Source organism: Rana temporaria, chromosome 8, assembly GCF_905171775.1.
Source record: "Rana temporaria chromosome 8, aRanTem1.1, whole genome shotgun sequence".
Lineage (NCBI taxonomy): Eukaryota > Metazoa > Chordata > Amphibia > Anura > Ranidae > Rana > Rana temporaria.
Genome location: NC_053496.1, coordinates 144,443,686 through 144,457,689, shown reverse-complemented (window position 1 = coordinate 144,457,689; position 14,004 = coordinate 144,443,686). Strand labels below are relative to the sequence as shown.

The window sequence follows — 14,004 nt, the reverse complement described above, 5'->3', positions numbered from 1 at the left end:
TGGCCCGCGGGCCGTAGTTTGAGGACCCCTGATCTAAGAGGACGACCAGCATCTGGTGTGCAAGGCAGTATTTTCTCAAAAGTTGTGTTGGCCCATATATGGGCATTGTAATAAGGTGAGAATCCATTTCACCTGGTGGCGGAGCACTATTGCATGTCTTGCTGGAGGGGATCTAGGAACTCCTTATGCGCTGTTTCTTATGTGAAGAAGTTTACTGGATTACAGTAAAACCTTGGCATAATTCGTTCCAGAAACATGCTTGTAATCCAAAGCACTTGTATATCAAAGCATTTTATTTACGGAGTATAAAAGAGAAGCGAGGCACCTCTAAGTGTAGCAATAAGTTGCTAAATGTTGTACCTTCATTAAATGTAACCCTATTGCTACACTTAGAGGTGCCTCTCTTCTCTTTTATACCCAGTTGTGACATGACGCCACCCTTAAATCAACACATTGCTTGTATATCAAGGCAAATTTTATTAAAACATTTTGATTGTCTTGCAAAACGCTCTCAAACCAAGTTACTCTCAAACCAAGGTTTTACTGTATTTCTTTTGGACATTTGGGATTTTTTTCTTTTTGCTCTTGATTTGGACTTGATAAGACTCATGCACTAAAATGTTTATTTATCTGATACAGTAGATGTTATGGGCCTAATCCTCAAAAACCTGGCGCAACGTAACTTTTTCCATTTAAGTTACACCGCCGCAAAATCTCTAACTAAGTGCCCGATCCACAAAGCACTTACCTAGAAATTATGAGCGGTGTAACTTAAATCTGGCCGGCGCAAGGCGTTCCTCTTCTCCAGGGGGCGATTACCATTTAAATGAGGCGCGCTCCCGCGCCGGCCATACTGTGCATGCTCGTGACGTCATTTTCCCGACGTGCATAGCGCGAAATTACGTTACGTCGGGCTTTGTGGATTGCGACGGGACAATAAAGTTGCGTCGGGTAAAAAAAAAGATACGGCGCCAAATTTTTTTTTTTTAAATTTTAAAAAAATCACGTTGCGAACAAGAAAGGTCTGTTTTTACAAGGTGTAATCAGTTTACACCTTGTAAAAGCAGCCCTAATTTTGCGTTTGCAAAATAAAACTTAATTACACATGTCGGATCTTCGTCCTAACTATGGGAAACTGATTCTGTGGATCAGTTCCATAGTTAGGACCAGGGATACGACGGAGTAACAGCAGTTACTCCGTCGTATCTCTTTTGAGGATTTGGCCCTATGTGTGCATTATTGGATGAGGATTGCCAAAAGTCACATTATCTGGGCAGCACAATCACTTGAATATATATCTGTACTTGTGGTAGAGTAGTTAAGGGGTATTTTGTGGGTCCAAGGATTGCAGCATGTGTGTGCAGGGTATACTGTGAGTAGGCTTAAACTATATTAAATCATGTTTCTTTAGGCCACGTCCAATATCCTGTGCAGTGCAGCCATATTCCATTTTTTTCAGTGGCGCGCTGCTCCGGGTTACACGTTTTCCCCTTTCCAGGTTGTCCCTCTTTCTCATCTCCTGATGTTGGGAGGTATGAGGTCTATCACATTTACCGTAGGCCCCAAATTTTGGTTCAGTAGCTTTGAATATTTGTATACACTTCATCTACTTCTTATATTTTCTAAAAATAAGTCTAAATTGGAAGTAATCCAAGGTACAAGCCTGCCTCTGTTCTGCATTATATCGTTTTACTGGAGAAATCCTACACAAAGACTTCTTATTGCACACAAATTTTTTGTCAGCAGGAACTTCAAATGCCCTTGAGAGTTTCTGTCCATATGTGTGTGTGTATGCGAGTGTGTGTCAGAGAAGACTGGTGTTTTTGAAGTCGGGTATAAATACACATACACACCGCAGCACAGTCGCTGACGCAGCACTAGGTCACTAGTAGAGGAATCTAACAAAGAAAGTTTTATGTAGGCTGTCCGAGGACAAGAGCGGCTCAGCATGGACTCTACGGCATGTCTTTTCACACACCATACTATACAGGATCATTACAGAGATACCCCATCTTGTCATTACGGAGAAATCCTTAAATGCCCTCACTGGCCTCTACGTATTATCAAGCTATACAACTTTATTAAAATGATATTTCAGAATTATTTCTTTAGCTCTTTATATAATTTTACTGATTAAATACACTGTTATCTGACTATGGTGGTATTTGAATAAGGCTACATTTGACCTTTGGTCCCCTCTTCATATATAATATCCATGGCTTGCACTGTCCATAAGAAGCAGATTAGTTTTCTGTTGCAGTTATTACTTTATATACAGAGGTCCTTTGTGTTTAGAGATAACCCATGAGAACCAGTAACTAAAAAAGTAGGCTGGCTGAAATAAAGTTATCACCAGAACAAATCTGGACACCTAAAGGAAATGTAGTGAAGAACCTACAGTGCAGAGTACATAGGGTTCTGAGGCAAGTCATTAGGTATATAGGGCCAGATCCACAAAGAGCCGGCGTAACGTAAAATTTTCCACTTAAGTTACACTGCCTTAAAATTTCTACCTAAGTGCCCGATCCACAAAGCACTTACCTAGAAATTTTCGGCTGTGTAACTTAAATTCCGCCGGCGCAAGGCGTTCCTCTTCAAATGGGGGCGATTCCCATTTAAATTAGGCGCGCTCCCGCGCCGGCCGTACTGCGCATGCTCGTGACGTCATTTTCTCGACGTGCATAGCGCGAAATTACGTTAAGCCGAGCTTTGTGGATCGCGTCGGGTCAATAAAGTTGCGTCGGGAAAAAAAAAAGATACGGCGAAAAAAAAAATTTAAAACAAAAAAAAAAACGCGTCGCTGGACAGAAGGGTCTACTTTTACAAGGTGTAAACAGTTTACACTTTGTAAAAGCAGCCCTAATTTTACACATGCAACTTAATACTTACGGAGAAAAAACGAAGCGTAAAAGCTTCGTGGATCTCCGTAAGTGCTAATTTGCATACCCGAAGCGGCATTTCAACGCGAAATGCCCCCAGCGGCGGATGCGGTACTGCATCCTAAGATCCGGCAGTGTAAGTCTCTTATGCCCCGTACACACCATCACTTTATGTGATGAAAAAAAACGAAATTTTCTGTGAAGTAAAAAATTACGTTTTTGAAACTTCAGTTTTCAAAGACGAAGTTGCCTACACACCATTGTTTTTCTCACAATGTTCTAGCAAAGCGAGGTTACGTTCTCACCACTTTTTCCTTTGAAGCTTGCTTCATAAGTAGCTTCTGGGCATGCGCGGGTGAAAAAACGTCGTTTTAAACGACGTTTTTTGCTACACACGGTCAATTTCTGTGAAGTAAAAAATGACGTTTTGAAAAACGACACATAAAATTGAAGCATGCTTCAATTTTTTTTGGTCGTTTTTTACAAGACATAAAATGACGTTTTCCCCCACACACGGTCAATTAAAGTGACGTTTTTAAAAACGTTGTTTTTTTTCATCACAAAGGGATGGTGTGTACGCGGCATTACACATGCCGGATCTTCTGTCTATCTCTTGGAAACTGATTCTGTGGATCAGTTCCAAAGATAGAAACAGGGATATGACGGCGTATCAGTAGATACGCCGGCGTATCCCTTTTGAGGATCTGGCCCATAGTATATTTGGTAATGTTATCTATCAGTGGTAACATGGAGAGCCTGAGATCACCAGTGAGTGGCTCATAAAAATAATAGTCTTTATTGAACATTCAAAACAAGAAAAAAACAGCTTTCCTCAGCAAAAATAAACAACATAATGGCTCACCACCAAGATACCAGTCCCACACTTGGGTTTACCTCAGTTTCAGAGTACAGGAAAAGCCATAGAGGCTCAGCAAAACAGTCTTGATTGCCAGATAGTCCACACCTTTCCACAGCTGAGATCCACTCCACACTATCTCATAGACATGTCCTGACTCCTTCCTGCTGCTTTTCAAGCCTTCCATGCAGGTGGATTAACCCTTTCGGAAAAAAAGCCTCTGTAATCAGGGTTTGGGGGCTCTTTCCCACCCAAAGTCTCACCGAACCTCGGAATTTCAGGTCCCAATTGAGGATTTACTAATCCTGATAGTCAGGGGCGGACTGACAACTCATGGGGCCCCCGGGCAATAGAAGATTATGGGGCCCCTGGGCTTACAGATGGCCACCACGCCAGGAGGCAGTGCAGAGGCGGGGCAGCTAAAATCTCGGGATTTTCACATCAAAAGCATGTCGGTTTCGGACATATCAGGGACAGATGTAAAAAAAACATCGATTTTCACATACTGTCCCTGGTTTTACTGGGCCTGGCAACCCTGATGGGGCCCCCTAGTGGCATGGGGCCCTTGGGCAGTGCCCGAGTGACTCAATGGTCAGTCCGCTCCTGCCGATAGTACTAAAATTAGACCACAACCCAAACAGTGGGGAAATATAACTCTTGCCCAGGTCCATCCCTGGTGTCCTGTACAGGAAGTATAAATAATGTCTATATAGCAATATTTAAAAGATGTCTTGTTACCAGTGTTTAAAATAAGCCATGTTCTATGACCCTAAATGGACACGCACACTTTTTCTTATCAGTTATGTTCTTGTGGTGCTATCATAGCATTTGGCCAATACTTATAAAGCATTGTGGTTGCTGTTGTACTAATACACATTAGAGAAAGAGGATCAAGAGGAGAACCCCTGATAAAAAATGACTATATTTACAGATCACAGTACATTAATGTGATGGTTACTGGGTAGGACACACCTTACATTTGTGGTCATTGGGAAGAATTCCCCCCTCCCTCTTACAGATAGCTAAAAAAAATCATTGATGCCAAGGGTTATCTGAGAGGCAGATGTTGCTCATTGGTCAAGGAACTCCTAGCATTGTCTGGAGGAACCCTAGTTCAGAAAGGCTGCTATATTCTATTGGCCAGATTCAAGTAGAGCGCCGCATCTTTAAGGCGGCGTAGCGTATCGTATTTACGCTACGTCGCCTTAAGTCAGAGAGGCAAGTACTGTATTCACAAAGTACTTGCCTCCTAACTTACGGCGGCGTAGCGTAAATGTGGCCGGCGTAAGCGCGCCTAATTCAAATGAGGATGGGGGGGGCGTGTTTTATGTAAATTACTCGTGACCCGACGTGATTGACGTTTTTTTACGAACGGCGCATGCGCCGTCCGTGTACATATCCCAGTGTGCATTGCTTCAAAGTACGCCGCAAGGACGTATTAGTTTTGACGTGAACGTAAATTACGTCCAGCCCTATTCACGGACGACTTACGCAAACGACGTAAAATGTTCTAATTTTGACGCGGGAACGACGGCCATACTTAACATTGACTAGGCCAGCTATTTGATGGAATAACTTTATGCCGGAAAACGCCTTACGTAAACGGCGTGCCTGCGACGGGCGCATATACGTTCGTGAATCGGCGTATCTAGGGATTTACATATTCTACGCCGAACTCAACGGAAGCACCACCTAGCGGCCAGCCTAAATATTGCACCCTAAGATACGACGGCGCAGGCTGTCATATCTTAGCTAGGTTTAAGTGTATCTCAGTTTGAGAATACACTTAAACTTACGACGGCGCAGATTCAGAGTTACGTGGGCGTATCTACTGATACGCCAGGGTAAATCTTTCTGAATCCAGCTATATGTCTTGTCCTATTTCTATTTCTTATGCAATTGACTTCTATTGAGCAGGCATAAACACATGTGGATCGAAATTCAGCCGATCCGGCTAAATACTTTAGGATCATCTGCCCAATAGGAAAGGTTTTGTAGACTGAAGAGTTTCTGTAGTCTGTATAATCTGCTGCATACACATTTGTTATTACTTGGAACTTGTCTGTGCAGTGTAGCTCCTCTATTTCATACCTAATTATATACTTTCTATCACACATTGATGTGTTTGATGTTTTCTCACCACTGCATTTCGCACACACAACAAGCCACTGTGTCTTGCTCTGCAATTTGGAGGTTCTTTGTCAAAGAACTTAAAGGCAAAAAGAGCCAGAATTATTAGATGAGAGAGGGATGCTTGTAAAGGATCTGACATTCTAATGGATTTTTTAAAACCTATTAGTGCATACACATGAAAACCAGTAAGCCAGTGCCGACCAGTAAGGATGAGAAGAGCTTTATCTTGTATCCTGTGCTAATGTGGAATAACGGAGAGTCAACCCAGAGTGTCATCTTCCCCTTTTCTATACTTAGAAGAAAGAAAGTCAATTAGCATTAGCAACATATTGTTTAGGACAGGGGTGTCCAAACTGTGGCCCTTTGCCTGCCTTTATTTGGCCCATGGGGCACTATTCCTCCCACTGATACGAGTCACTATTCTGCCCTCTGGCACCAGAAATGTGGTGTAATTCATGCCGCTGGCACCAACAATGGGCCACTATTCCTCTGCCTAATATCAAAGATGGGGTGCAAATTTTTCTATTGAGGCTGGCTCCTCCTCCAGCGGCCAGCCGCGGTTCTTGCTGCAGAGAGAGCAGCAGCGCCAGCGTAACAGGCAGAGAGACAGCACCGTCACAGCAGTGAGTCACTCACCTACCGCGGCACAGACCAAGACCTCCTCCTCCTCCCCTCCAGGCCTCGGTTGCTCAGCTGGACTCGATCCGCCGTCCGTCCTGAGTCCCGACCTCCCGCGAGTCCCGACTTCCGCTGCGCCGCGCCGGCCATCCTTGGAGCAGGGGCAGAAAAGGTAGGTGCAGGGGAGGGGGGGGCGGGGTTGACCATGCAATGGGGGGAGATATTATACAGTCCAGATTACAATTTGCAGGGGCAGCAGAGGTGACAGTGAGAAAGGGGGGGGGGGGTTGCATGGTGCACCCCCCTTTCTCTGTCACCTCTGCTGCCCCTGCAAATTGTAATCTGGACTGTATAATCTCTCTCTACCCAGCCCTCTGTCACCCAGTCACTCTGTCACCCAGTCACTCTGTCACCCAGTCCCTCTGTCACCCAGTCCCTCTGTCACCCAGTCCCTCTGTCACCCAGTCACCCAGTCACTCTGTCACCCAGTCCCTCTGTCACCCAGTCCCTCTGTCACCCAGTCCCTCTGTCACTCAGCCCTCTGTCACCCAGCCCTCTGTCACTCTGTCCCCTGTCACCCAGCCCTCTGTCACCCAGCCCTCTGTCACCCAGCCCTCTGTCACCCAGCCCCCTTTCACCCAGCCCCCTTTCACCCAGCCCCCTTTCACCCAGCCCCCTTTCACCCAGCCCCCTTTCACCCAGCCCCCTGTCACCCAGCCCCCTGTCACCCAGTCCCCTGTCACCCAGTCCCCCAGCCCTCTGTCACCCAGTCCCCTGTCACCCAGCCCTCTGTCACGGGCCCGCTGATTTCAGGATACACCCCTGCCCCCAAAACTGGCAAAAAAATATGTAAAAAAACGTATTTTTTTTGGGGGGGGGGGTGTCCCTGAATGGCAGTTTGGAAATGTGGTCACCCTAGGCTGGCCCCCTAAAGTCTGAAGGACAGTAAACTGGCCCTTTGTTTAGAAAGTGTGAAGATCCCTGGTTTAGGGAATTGTCAAATGTATCACTGTACAGGGAATTGCAACCTGACGATCTGCATGAATAGATATCTGCTAACTCACTGAAATAGCACTGACTAAGAAATTGTGAATCCTGGCAAACAGAATTTCTTGTGTGAAAAAAGAACTGTTAAAGCTGAACCCTAAACAAAAAAGACACAATGAATGTGGTTCTGTATTAATACATTAACTAGTTCCCTACCGAGCCATAGTAATATGACGTCGGCAGGAACTGTCTCTCCCTCAGAGTGGACATCATATGACATCCTTTGCATCGCGGCCGCTAGGGGGCACGCGCACGCGACCCGTGCCGCGCGGCATCGCTCCCGACACGGTGCACGTGCCCCGGCGGCCGTGATGTCTGCTGGGCACCTGCGATTGCCGGCAATCACGGCAGGACCGTGGATCTGTGTGTGTAAACACACAGATCCACCTCCTGTCAGAGGTGAGGAGACCGATGTGTGTTCCCAGTACAGAGAAACACAGATCGGTCTCCTCCCCTTGTGAGTCCCCTTCCCCCTACAGTTAGAATCACTCCCAGGGAACATATTAACCCCTTCAGCGGCCCCTAGTGTTAACCCCTTCCCTGAATATAATAATCCAATGAACTGAACCATATGGTATTGATATAGAAAATAGATATGGTGAACAAGGGAATCCATAAAGACAGAGATCAGACTTCCTGCCTGTTCCTTCACTGCACACTGTCAGGGCGGAAGATCAGAGTTAAAGGGGAGTTCCAGCCATTTGTATGTTTATTAAAAGTCAGCAGCAACAAAAAGTGTAGCTGCTGGCTTTTAATAAACAGGCACTTACCTGCTCCAGCGCTCCAGCGACGCGCCGGCCGGGGCTCCGCTCCTCTCCCCCCCTCCCCGGCCGGCGTCTTCATTTTCAGTGTGGGCACCCGGCCGTGACAGCTTTCGGCTTCACGGCCGGGCACCCACTGCGCATGCGCGAGCGGCGCGGCACTGTGCATGCGCGAGCGGCGCGGCCCGGCGCCGCGCCGTGTAATTGGCCAGGAGATCGCCTAGGACCTGTGACGTGTCCTAGGCGATCGCCTACAGCAGCCACTTCCTGAAGGCGATTAAGCTTAGTCGCCTACAGGAAGGAGGAAGTGGGACAGGAAGTCCCACTCGTGCTGAAGCCCCCACCCCCCCCAAAAAAAATTACATGCCAAATGTGGCATGTAAGGGGGAGAGGAGTGGGTTAAGAGGAAGTTTCAAATTTGGGTGGAACTCCTCTTTAACCACTTATACAGAAATCAGACGAAGCCGTCGGACTTTGATAAAAAGATGCTAGTGTGGACTGGACGTTACAAAAGAAGGGAGGCTATTCCAGAATATGTATCGGTGGAAGCCATAGCAAATGCCAGGGGTAAATTGCGAACAAGGATCGGCATGACGATGATTGTGGGAACAGTTATGGGATGTGTTTTGATGGTGTGGTCTGGTAAAAAAGCATCACCTCTGGGATTGGAATCCATTGAACCATCCTTTTTCCAAGTTTTTTCACTGTTTGTTCATCAGCAGGTTGCAGCTTTCTTACTTTCACAGATACACTTGGTCTTTATTCACTATGGGCCAAATTCTCAAAAAGTCTGCGTAACTTAAATTTCAGCAGTTAAGTTACACTGACTTAAAATTTCTACCTAAGTGCCTGATCGTCAAAGCACTTAGGTAGAAATTACACGCTGTGTAACTTAAGTGCCGCCGTCGTAAGGCGGTCCTCCTCTCCTGGGGGCGTTTAAAATTTAAATGAGGCGCGCTCCCGCGCCGGCCGTACTGCGCATGCGTGTGACGTCATTTTCCCGACGTGCAGCGCGCGAACGTAATTAACGCCGCTCGGCTTTGAGAATTTCGACGGGACACTAAAGTTGCGACGGGTGAAAAAAAAGACGCGCCGGGAAAACAAATAATTTTAAAAAAAAATGTCAGCGTCGCTCAGCATGCATTCCTGAGAGGGAGAACTCCATGCCAATTTTCAAAGAAAAAATCGGCATGGGTTCCCCCCCCAGGAGCATACCAGGCCCTTAGGTCTGGTATGGGTTGTAAGGAGACCCCCCCACGCCGAAAAATTGACGTAGGGGGTCCCCCTACAATCCATACCAGACCCGTATCCAAAGCACGCTACCCGGCCGGTCAGGAATGGGAGTGGGGACGAGCGAGCGTCCCCCCCCCTCCTGAGCCGTGCCAGGCCGCATGCCCTCAACATGGGGGGGTTGGGTGCTCTGGGGCAGGGGGGCGCACTGCGGGCCCCCCCACCCCAGAGCACCCTGTCCCCATGTTGATGAGGACAGGACCTCTTCCCGACAACCCTTGCCATTGGTTGTCGGGGTCTGCGGGCGGGGACTTATCGGAATCTGGGAGTCCCCTTTAATAAGGGGGCCCCCAGATACCGGCCCCCCACCCTAAGTGAATGGATATGGGGTACATCGTACCCCTATCCATTCACCTGGAGGCAAAAAGTAAAATTTAGTAAACACACAACACAAGGCTTTTTAAAATAATTTATTATTCTGCTCCGGATGCCCCCCCTGTCTTCGTTATTAGCTCAATTAGCAGGGGGGGCTTCTTCTTCCGCTCTCCGGTGGTCTTCCGCTCTCCGGGGGTCTTCTCCGCTCTCCGGGGGGGGGCTTCTCCGGACTCCGGGGGGCTTCTTCCATCTTCTCCCCTCTTCCGCTGTTGACTCGGCGAACCCCGGTTCTTCTGCAGCTCTCCGGTGCCTTCTTCTTCAGCGCTGGCTGCCTGCTATGTTTGTGTGTTAGCTCGATTTCAAACAGGAAGCCGGCGCGGTCTTCTGTGGCGTCAGGGTCTTCTGGTCTTCTCCCCTCTTCCGATGTTGCCTCGTCGCCTGTTGTCGCTGTAATGATGGAAGCGCGCCTTGCATCACATTTATATAGGCATCACCGTCCCATCATGCTCCGGTAGGTACCCACGAGGTGGGTGCACGTGGGTAGGCACCCACCACGTGGGTACCTGCCGGAGCATGATGGGACGGTGATGCCTATATAAATGTGATGCAAGGCGCGCTTCCATCATTACAGCGACAACAGGCGACGAGGCAACATCGGAAGAGGGGAGAAGACCAGAAGACCCTGACGCCACAGAAGACCGCGCCGGCTGCCTGTTTGAAATCGAGCTAACACACAAACATAGCAGGCAGCCAGCGCTGAAGAAGAAGGCACCGGAGAGCTGCAGAAGAACCGGGGTTCGCCGAGTCAACAGCGGAAGAGGGGAGAAGATGGAAGAAGCCCCCCGGAGTCCGGAGAAGGCCCCCCCGGAGAGCGGAGAAGACCCCCGGAGAGCGGAAGACCCCCGGAGAGCGGAAGACCCCCGGAGAGCGGAAGAAGAAGCCCCCCCTGCTAATTGAGCTAATAACGAAGACAGGGGGGGCATCCGGAGCAGAATAATAAATTATTTTAAAAAGCCTTGTGTTGTGTGTTTACTAAATTTTACTTTTTGCCTCCAGGTGAATGGATAGGGGTACGATGTACCCCATATCCATTCACTTAGGGTGGGGGGCCGGTATCTGGGGGCCCCCTTATTAAAGGGGACTCCCAGATTCCGATAAGTCCCCGCCCGCAGACCCCGACAACCAATGGCAAGGGTTGTCGGGAAGAGGTCCTGTCCTCATCAACATGGGGACAGGGTGCTCTGGGGTGGGGGGGCCCGCAGTGCGCCCCCCTGCCCCAGAGCACCCAACCCCCCCATGTTGAGGGCATGCGGCCTGGCACGGCTCAGGAGGGGGGGGGACGCTCGCTCGTCCCCACTCCCATTCCTGACCGGCCGGGTAGCGTGCTTTGGATATGGGTCTGGTATGGATTGTAGGGGGACCCCCTACGTCAATTTTTCGGCGTGGGGGGGTCTCCTTACAACCCATACCAGACCTAAGGGCCTGGTATGCTCCTGGGGGGGAACCCATGCCGGTTTTGAATTTAAAAATTGCCGTGGAGTTCTCCCTCAGGAATGCATACCAAATGCCGTCGCTGGAATGGGCCTTTACAAGGTTTGGCTAACTTTCCACATTATAAAACCAGCCCTAGTTTTGCGCCGGCAAATTCGGAACTTAGGCAGAAATCAAAGTGCTGAAATGCTTTGAAAATCTGCTTAAGTCCTCATTTGCATACGCAAAGCTGCATTTCAATGAGAAATGCCCCCAGTGGCGGATGCGGTACTGCATCCTAAAATCTGACCGTGTAAGTGTCTTACACGTCAGATTTTCTGCCTAACTTTGGAAAAAGCCTTTTGAGAATCGTTTCCAAAGTTAGGCACAGAGATAAGCAGGCTGAACAGCAGTTAAGTCTGCGTATCTCTTTTGAGAATCAGGCCCTATATATCTATATATATATCTAATAACTATATATCTAATAATTTTAGTTTAACTTTTTGCGCAGTTTCTTTTCTTCTTTTTTCTAAAATTGCCTCTAATAGGCTACGACTTGTCAGGCAATTTTATCTCTCAAATCGCATGACAAATTGCCCCAATGTGAACCTAGGCTCACTGTCCAGACACAGGCTGCAGACAGATCCATTAAAGCCTGGGCTCAGGGGAATTGACTTGAATAATGCTCCATCATTTAACCCAGAAGATTGAGGACATCTAGTGATAGAATAAAGTACTGTGGGGGGCAGCTTTGGATTGAAGGTGAGTTTTGTACCAAAAGCTATTCTTTTTTTTTTATGTTGCATCGTTTAATTTTTATTTTACTGCATTTTTGCTTTAACCATTATTCTGAGAAATCTGTGCCATTGACAGGATGTAATCTTCCACTATTATTTGATAATGAAACAATCAAAGTGAGTTATTAACTGCTCTCCGAGTGTGTTTAACCACTTCCCATCCGCCCAACGACTTTTTACGGCCGCAATGTGGATCCAAATTGCCGGGAGGCCGTCTATATACGGCCTCCAGCCACTGGGGGGTGCGCGCGCACGCCCACCGCGTCATTTAGGTGCCAATGCGCGTGCCTGGCGGCCGCGATGTCTGCCAGGCACCCACGATCGGCAGTCACAGAGACAGGGACATGGATCTCTGTGTGTAAACACAGAGCTCCACGTCCTGTCATGGTGAGGAGACCGATGGTGTGTCCCTTGTATATAGGGATAACCATCGGTCACCTCCCCCAGTCAGTCCTCTCCCCCCACAGTAAGAATCACCTAGCAGGGCACACATTAACCCCTTTCTTGCCCCCTGGTGTTAACCTCTTCCCTGCCAGTCACATTTATACAGTAATCAGTGCATATTTATAGCACTGTTCACTGTATAAATGTGAATGGTCCCAAAAATGTGTCAAAAGTGTCCGATGTGTCCGCCGTAATATCGCAGTCTTGACAAAAATCACAGATCGCCGCCATTACTAGTAAAAAAAAAAAAATAATCATAATTCTATCCCCTATTTTGTAGGCACTATAACTTTTGCGCAAACCAATCACTATACGCTTATTGCGATTTTTTTTTTTTTACCAAAAATATGTAGAAGAATACGTATCGAACTAAACTGAGAAAAACTTTTTTTTTTTATTGGATATTTATTATAGCAAAAAGTAAAACATTTTATTTTTTTCATAATTGTCGCTCTATTTTTGTTTATATCGCAAAAAATAAAAACTGCAGAGGTGATTAAATACCACCAAAATAAAGCTCTATTTGTGGGGAAAAAAGGACGTCAATTTTGTTTGGGAGCCACGTCGCACGACCGCGCAATTGGTTAATAACTCACTTTGATTGTTTGTTTTTTTTAGACTTTATTTTAGTCTTATAAGGTGCAGCTCTCAATTCATACATGGTTTAATATGATCTTTTTTTATCACATATTATAACTTTCTACCCATCTTATACACATAATATATTTTTTTATTTTTATTTGGGTTTGCAAGGGTGTAGGGATTCTACATTTAATTATTTGATAATGTCTGGGGATTGGCTGCATCAAACAGCTCAAAACTGATATTTTAGCTGTCTGGCCCTTTAAATTGCACTGTTCACAAAGGCTACCCTAAAGCAATATTATACATTGCAGACTACAGCGCTGTACATCCCAAGAGTCTCTAGAGATTCTTTACTGATTTCTTGTTGGCCATTTCCTCTTCCACAGTATTGACTAGTAACACAGATGTTAATGTGTCCAGCTCGAGTCTTTCCCTGCTGTCATCTTATAATGGGATGGATTCTGTCTATTCCCCTATTCATTCCTGCTTGCCCACTTAACCCCATCATTGCTAAATATCCCAGGATTTTGTGTCTCTTTTTGTGCTGTTAAGCTTATTTAAATTGATACTATAGTGTATTTTCTGTACTTCAATTATCATTGCTCACCTCCTATGAGGATCACCCTTTAGCACAGTGTGTAGGCCAAGGACATACCCACTTACACAGGTAAATTGGTATTAGTACAGCACAGTGCCTTAGTGGTTAGCTCCTGTGCTTTGCAGCTAGGGCTGGGCCAAGACATTGTGTTACCTGGATCCAAGATGGAAACACTGCCCCCGCCTTCGCAAAAAAAAAAAAAAAAAATCCA

The 14,004-nt window shown here is 46.9% G+C and overlaps 1 protein-coding gene across 3 annotated transcripts in view; it reads right to left on the bottom strand.

The window, feature by feature from the left end:
* The window catches only part of ANTXRL (ANTXR like), a 198,702-nt gene that overhangs the window by 169,730 nt on the left and 14,968 nt on the right, over positions 1-14,004 (bottom strand). For 2 of the 3 annotated variants that reach the window (XM_040320825.1, XM_040320827.1), the window contains exon 1: positions 3,774-3,937. The exons of the other annotated variant lie outside the window; for it this stretch is intronic. In XM_040320825.1, coding sequence (XP_040176759.1) covers positions 3,774-3,922 — 149 coding nt within the window. In that variant the 5' untranslated portion in view covers positions 3,923-3,937. Of the gene's footprint in view, positions 1-3,773; positions 3,938-14,004 lie in introns of those variants that run through there. 3 annotated transcript variants of the gene reach the window in all.